Source organism: Scomber scombrus, chromosome 13 (assembly GCF_963691925.1).
Source record: "Scomber scombrus chromosome 13, fScoSco1.1, whole genome shotgun sequence".
Taxonomy (NCBI): domain Eukaryota; kingdom Metazoa; phylum Chordata; class Actinopteri; order Scombriformes; family Scombridae; genus Scomber; species Scomber scombrus.
In genome coordinates this window covers 9,115,215-9,123,034 of record NC_084982.1, presented here as the reverse complement: position 1 = coordinate 9,123,034, position 7,820 = coordinate 9,115,215, and the positions used below count along the sequence as shown (strand labels likewise).

At 37.3% G+C, this 7,820-nt stretch overlaps 1 protein-coding gene across 1 annotated transcript; it reads right to left on the bottom strand.

Annotated features, from left to right (window-relative positions):
• Nucleotides 1-3,303: 3,303 nt before the first annotated feature.
• On the bottom strand, nucleotides 3,304-4,761 carry si:ch211-184m13.4 (uncharacterized protein LOC798560 homolog). The gene is made up of 3 exons (XM_062432239.1): nucleotides 4,413-4,761; nucleotides 3,547-4,061; nucleotides 3,304-3,468 (listed from the first exon to the last, which is right to left on the bottom strand). Exons 1-3 carry the CDS (start codon nucleotides 4,759-4,761, stop codon nucleotides 3,304-3,306), a joined length of 1,029 nt encoding a protein of 342 aa, XP_062288223.1.
• Nucleotides 4,762-7,820: the final 3,059 nt, after the last annotated feature.

Here is a 7,820-nt window from a genome sequence, read left to right as displayed (position 1 = left end):
CTACTTAACAGTGATTGTAGCGGTTTTATATCTAGCTTTACCAATGACTTACTATTATTTTCTTCTGACATATTTCATGGGGCAAATAATTCAATATGTCCTTCAGAGAAACCACAGAGAAACAAGATGAAAACACACATAACTCCTCTGAAGTTGTCTTCTCCTGCTTCTCCTTCGACCATATATGTGAGAAAAGACGAGTTAATTATACCTGTGGCTGCACTGGTTGACATGTTTCTTTATTAAAAAATCATGACCACTGTAGTTCATTTGGAATCACATACACCTTCCTTCCTTTAAATACTTTTGATTCTGATGTATATTACACACTTTCACTTTTTATAAATTTTGGCTTGTCGGAAACGAATTTGCATGATTTCCGCAAGCATTCAATATTGCACACCCAAATGGAAAATACATCTATATATATATATATATATAAATGATGTGTGTAATACATATATATACATACATAATTTTTCAGCAACTAATTATTCTAATTCAAGTTTCCAGATTCTAATTCAAGTTTCCAGGTCGAGGTTCATATTCGGTATTAGGTTCCTATACAACACAGATTTGTTCTTATATATGGTATGTCAAAGTTTTGTAGTGGGTGTTCATGAATGATGTTACAATCATTTTAATTAAGACACATTTCAAACTTTTCAACAAGATGTAGGTTGTTAGGTTTTTTATACCAATGTGTCATAGGAAAATGTACCTCACATGCAAATAATCATATGTTTTGTTTCCTGACATTAATGATAACTAGAAGATTAGATCGATTAGAGAAATGTTTCTGGTAAACATTCAAAAACATTGATATGTCATTGATTTTGCAAATCTTCAAATATTCCCAAATCAAAATATTGTTTGGTAATTAGTCATTGCATGCATGCGTTGCTATCCACTGTTTATATCCAGTGCAGAGGATGCTACTATATCTGTACCTGAATTTGCAAGATCTGTGTAAGAGCCACGGCATCCTGTTGCTCTCCATTTCTGTTGAAAAAAGTGCTCTTGCTTATAGAATCAAGCTTTAAGATAAAAAAGATAAAGATTTAACTCAATCAAACTAACTAACACACAGGATCTAAACAGTGTCTAAACACACACAATACAGTGCTTTGCTGTTCTATGAATTTTGCAACTAAATGTGTTTTTCTTTTTTTCTTACATCTCCCCCTTTTTTGTTTTAATATTTAAATTCTTTTGAAAATAAATATAGACAATGAAACATTTTGATATGTATTCCTTTCTATAGAGTGCAATTAGATTTCTCCGCATTGCTACGCATTTTATATATATTATATTATATTGCCTACAAGATTTCTACATGACAAAAAGAGCTAGTCACAGCAGAGTTAAAATATGATGTTTGCTTCTGAAGGCTGTAAGACTGAACATATTTCTTATTAATTCAGAATTAAAAAGTAGTCATGATATACAAACTACAGATGCAGAACTTCTGTACGCATTAATTTCCTGGAAACTTACCCTAAACCTAGCCATAACCACTGACCCAAAAATCTTACCAACCTATAACACTGTTTTTTTGTTTTTGCAAGCTGTCCCCAATTAACTGGTCCTTTGTCTGAAATTTGTCCCCAAAATTAGCTTATGAGAGACAGACAGACAGACACACACACACACACACACACACACGCACGCACGCACGCACGCACGCACGCACGCACGCACGCACGCACGCACGCACGCACACACACACACACACACACACACACACACACACACACACACTGATCTGATCTGGGTACACTGCTTTTTGAGTTAGAAGCAACACATAAACTAGTTAGTAGAAAGTCTTGTGTATATAGTACCTCTGTGCTGTATCATGTCTTTGCACTCATACTAACATTAGTTGTATTTTGTAATTACTGCTAGATGATGTTGTATTGTGTACTGTTTACTGTGAGGGTTCCCCATGTGCTGACTGTCTGTAATTATTTTTCTTTTTCATTTTTCTTTTACCATGTAAGTCTTTATTGTCTGTTCCTAAAAAAATGTTTTAATTATTTAATTCAACCTTTATTTAACCAGAAAGTCTCTTGAGATACAATATCTCTTTTACAAGGGAGACCTGGCCAAAATTCTGTGCCCACACTGCAAACAAATTCCCTCTGGAATAATCAAGTTAATGAAGCAATCAATACATCATCAAAACACATCAGTGATCATTCAAATCAGTTTAACACTTCTACATGACGCTTTTTGTACACATTACTGTCTATGCAAAATCACACTGCACCATTTCCAAAAACCCAGGAAAATGTTAAAGGTTAAATTTAGATTTAAGACTTTGCACGTAGTGCACTATAAACAGACCTGCACCTGCTTAAATTTGTAAGACACACACACACACACACACACACACACACACACACACACACACACACACACACACACACACACACACACACACACACAATCACACACACACACACACACACACACACACACATATAGATCTGGCACCCAGTCGGAATGAGGCCTGTGAGGGGAGCAGGAAAGGTGGGTGAGGAAGTGGTGACGGTATTCATCTACACACTCCTACACAGAAGTCTGATGTGGGTATGCCAGAAAGATGCACTCCATTTGGCATACCCAACTTCTTGTATGATATAAAACATGTGCTATGAGGACCATTGGTATAATGTTCTTGATAGTAGGAGAGCACACATTACAGATGTGTCTACAAATTTTATTTTTATTTTTTTTCAAGACCACATCCACTTACAACACTAGATAGAAATGATTGCCACATGACTGGAGCTGCATGTAGAGGAAGTGAAAGTTAATGCTACGAAGCTTAGCTTCTTCATCTAGGTTAGGGCAATTCATTCACCCTACACACATGCATTCAAGCAAAGGGATGTATGCAGACATTCATAAAACAAGTTTATTTTGACACTGTGTTGCTGTATGATACACACACGCACACACACATATTGGCAATGTCAATACGAATAAGAAAAGCAATAAGATACATCATAATGTAAAAAGTAAGAAATAATAGATAAGGAATAATAGATAAGGAATAATATTCAACAGTTCACAATGTTCTTAAACAAACATCAACACTTTTACAAGTTGATGATACTTTTTTGTTTAGCTGGAAATTTGATATTTCCTGCTTTTTCATCTACATCTACTGCATATTTACATTTACAGCTGTCACAATATTGTGAGTGAAAGATGTATTATTATCACATCTATAGAAGAGACAAAAACAGGTGTTTTTGGTTGTAGGTATATCATGTTTAACCTTGACTGTGGTTTCTCTCAGGTGTTGCTGCTGCTGTTCTCAGCTGTCATTTTGGAGGAGGCACCGGAAGTATACAGATAGTCCTTAAACAGACTCATCACCCTCTTTTTGTAGGTCTTAATCGCAAAGAAGTAGATGACTGGATCCAAGCAGCAGTTGAAATTCATTAGTGAAACTGTAATCTGCAGGGGAAAGAAGGATTATGAAGACGATGTTTGATGGGGAATGTTCTACATCAAATTAACAACCACAGTTCCTACCTGTAAAGAAACCTTAAAGGCCTTCAGATCCTCACAGGTTGCCTGGTGGTGTATCTTTCTGGACATGAACTGCATAACGTTGAGGTGGTAAGGGCTGAAGCATATGATAAAGGTGAGGAGGATGAGGAGGATGATGGTGTTGGCCCTGTGACTCCTCCTTGATCGGCCAGTCACAGTGTTCTGCTTGGCTGCAGCCCGCAGCTTGAGATTGATCTTGGCGTAGCAGCCCAGGATAACTATGAGCGGACAGCAGAAGGAGATGCCACAGGCCAGAAGCAGGAGGTAAGGTGTGAAGCGGGAGCCCTCAAAATCAAAGTACTCCATGCATGTTCTTCTTTCCTGATTCTTGTGCAACATGCTGCGGAACACCAGAGGAGCAACCTGCAGAGACACCAGAGCCCAGACCAGACAGCAGACCCTGCGAACCACCCGCACACTCCGCAAACACTGGAGTCGGTTTGGATGCACCATGGCCAGATATCGGTCCAGACTGATACACGTCATGAAGCCAATACCTGGTGGAATTAAAATGAATTTGAAATACAGTTCGGCCGTAACACATATAAAACAAGCAAGTAAACATACAAATAAATAATTTTTAAGGATAAAAGGCAAATGTTGAGGTCATGAATCTGGGTCAAATAGACTGGGCAGTAATTTTCTGAATGAAAGCCCCATTTAAATTTTTATGCTTTACAGTATATACTGTACATGTTGTGTTTCCCTTATTTTATGCATTAAATACAGTAGATTTTATCCAATCAACTCTTAAGTTTTGTTGTGAAGGTTAATGTCTTTCACACATACATTTTTCAACAGAAAAACTTATCTGAACCTGATTTAGTAACTGAAATGTAGTAACATACCTGCATAGGTATTTGCAAAGAAAAGAAGAGTGGTCAGTCTGCATAGGAGATCACCAAAGGGCCAGTCATACTGGAGGATGTAGTAGGTTATCCTGCCTGGCAGTGTCAGCGTGAACAGGGTATCAGATAGCGCGAGATTGACCAGATAGATGGAGGTGGAGTTGAACTTCTGCTTCCTCTGACAGATTACATAGAGGACCAAGCTGTTGCCACATGCACTGATGATGAAAATCACAGAGTAGAAAATAGGGTAGAGGACCACTGCAGTTTTTTGGTAGACAAACACATCACAGTTGCTCTGATTTGGAAAACTTTCAGTGGTGTCCTGAGTGATGTTATCAGCAGCCATCCTGTCTGTCAATGTGGAAAAAGGATCACAATGTAAATGAAGGATCATTGCAGGCAGGAAACAAGTGTGCACAAGCAATGACACAAGAGATCACTAAGACAACCTATAAATCATCAGCATAATAAAGAGTACTTACAATATAAGAGAGAGTAGCCAAGTTAACTGTTTATGCTCCTAAGTGTGCTGGTTCTCAATGAAAATTGAGTTGTGATGCTTTAAATACCTCTGAAAAAGTTGTATGAAGTGTCAAATCCCACCTCTCCTTTGACATCATATGCCTATCAAACATTGCCATACTTAAACCTCAGAAGTTACTGGAGCTGAGTAGTAGGCATAGTAGGCACAAGCTATGTTAGAGCTTTCCACAATTTTGACAGTGTGATTTGTAGTCCCATTAATTGCAATAGCTTATAGTGTGTAAGCTAAATACATATGGAAAACATAAAAATTGCAGTCCACATGTTTCATAAAACCACATCTTGCATTGTTTTACTGTAAATTAATGATGTACTAGTGTTCAAATCTTACATCTCTATCTCTCTTTCTTTTTCTTAATGTGCATTAACTTCCAATTATTTTATTTTTACTATCTATCTATCTATCTATCTATCTATCTATCTATCTATCTATCTATCTATCTATCTATCTATCTATCTATCTATCTATCTATATATACATATATACATATATATATATATATATATATATATATATATATATATATATATATATATATATATATATATATATATATATATATATATATATATTTTTTTTTTTTTTTTTTTAATTGTTTGGTATCCTGTACAAATTAAGTTTGACTGATTGCTGTACATTTACTCACAAGGAACACTCACTCAAACACACCACCACTATACTTGTATGCTGTGTGTGTGTGTGTGTGTGTGTGTGTGTGTGTGTGTGTGTGTGTGTGTGTGTGTGTGTGTGTGTGTGTGTGTGTGTGTGTGTGTGTGTGTGTGTGTGTGTGTGTGTGTGTGTTTTGTGTGTGGTCTAGTTATTCCTCATGTTGTGGGGATGCACTCACCCCCTTTATGAGGAGAAAAAGCAAGCCCCCTTACAGTAAATCATTCATTTCAGGGTGAAGACTTGGTTTAAAATGAAGGTAAGTTTAAGGTTAAGGTTAGGATAAGTCTACAGGAAATTAAAGTAAGTCAATGTAATGTCCCCAAAAGTGATATAGGACAACTTGTGTGTTTGTGTGTGTGTGTGTGTGTGTCTGTGTGGGTATGACCTAAGTCGCTTCTCGGGAACAGTTGATTGGGGATTGTGCAATTGGGGACAAAAGCCAGGTCCCCAACAGGCCAAACACTGTTTTTTGGGTGAGTGGTTAGGTTACTGCAAGTAGTGGTTATGGTTACGGTTAGGGTTAGGGTAAGTCTCCAGGAAATGAATGTTAGTCTGTGTATATACCCCAAAAGTGACATAAGTAAACTCTCTCTGTGTGTGTGTGTGTGTGTGTGTGTGTGTGTGTGTGTGTGTGTGTGTGTGTGTGTGTGTGTGTGTGTGTGTTTGTGTGTGTGTGGCTGGTACAGATAGAAAGAGGGAGAGAGCAAGTACTGATAGTGATAATGTTCCATTTTTGCATGCATAAAAATATTTACTTTCATCTGGCTGATGTTTAACACGTATGCATACATCAATATGTACTTACGTGTGTGACTTATTTATTCATTACTTTACTTATTATTGTTAAATGTCTTGTTCCTATGGAGTTTAATGCAAGTATTGTAAGATGTTTTATACAAAAGCGTCTGCTGAAGGAATGTAATGTAATATGTGCAGTGGCTACAGTTTAATAGACAGCCTGTGCACTTCTTCTTGCAGTGAGAGTAGCGTGTTTTTGCGAAAGGTTAGATGTAGTGATAGAGTGTGAGGTTTTATATTGTGTTCCTGCCTCTGAGGTTTCTCAAGTTTGTACTCTGTGTAGCTGAGGTGAAGGCAGGCAGGCCTGAGGTGGAGCTGATGGAAGATATAGAAGGAAACTGAAGCTGGTGCTTGATTTAAAAAAAAAAAAAAAGTGTCAGAGCCTTGTGATGTGTAAATGAATCACTAACAGTTTCAAGAATGTCACATCTACATATATTTCAACCACCAACCCCCAAGAAACATTAGAAATATGCGAACAATCTAAACTGAAAAAACAGATTCTGAGAATGGTTATGTTGACAAAAATGTGGCAACAAATGTCAAAGAAAGACGCAGCAGCTTCATCTCAGCAAAGAAAACAGACTCAGTTGGCACACAGCTTTGTTTTTTTCCTGTGATAGAAACTAATGGGCAAAGAAAACATTCAGGTTTAATAATATAAGTAGTACAAGATTAGCAGTACAGTATAGTTCTCAAGCTAACACTAGAAGTACAGTACAAGTACGCCAGCTGCAGTATCTCATCTCGCTCACCCACCAAAGCTTTCCGGGGTTGGTGTAATTGAAATGGATGGCTGCTGGATAGGCAAAAGGTCACTAATTGTCACCAGTCAAATGTGGTTATAATACAACTCACTTAGGTCACAATAAGAGCTTCATGTAGACAATGTCACCTGCAGGTTAGGAGCCTGCTGCACTTCAGGCCTACATTTCATGCTCCATTAATTTTGTGCACAGAGTTAAACATCTCGTACTATCTGAATGGTGTACTGGAAAAGGAAAAGACAGTCGTTTGCTGAGTGCTCACTGGGTGTCCTGAGGGTATCTCAGAGTTAAATACTGCAGGAGCGCAGGAGGACATGGAAATAAAAAGATCTTTCACTTTTGCTACTGAATGCCACCAAAATGCTTCAGTAATATAGGCCTATGTAGAGATTTTTAACTGTTGTGTAAAAAGTATAAAATAGTCGTAACAGTGAGAATGACTTCATCTTTCTATTGACCTCAGACATAATACAAATTGTGTGGTATTTAATATTCTGATAAACACCAAAATATACTTCAATGTCTGAGTCAAAACAATTGCTTACAGTTTATATCATTTTCTTTTATAGTACTCTACTTTGTACATCACACCAGCACCATGACAAGTTAGAATGGAGCACATGGTCG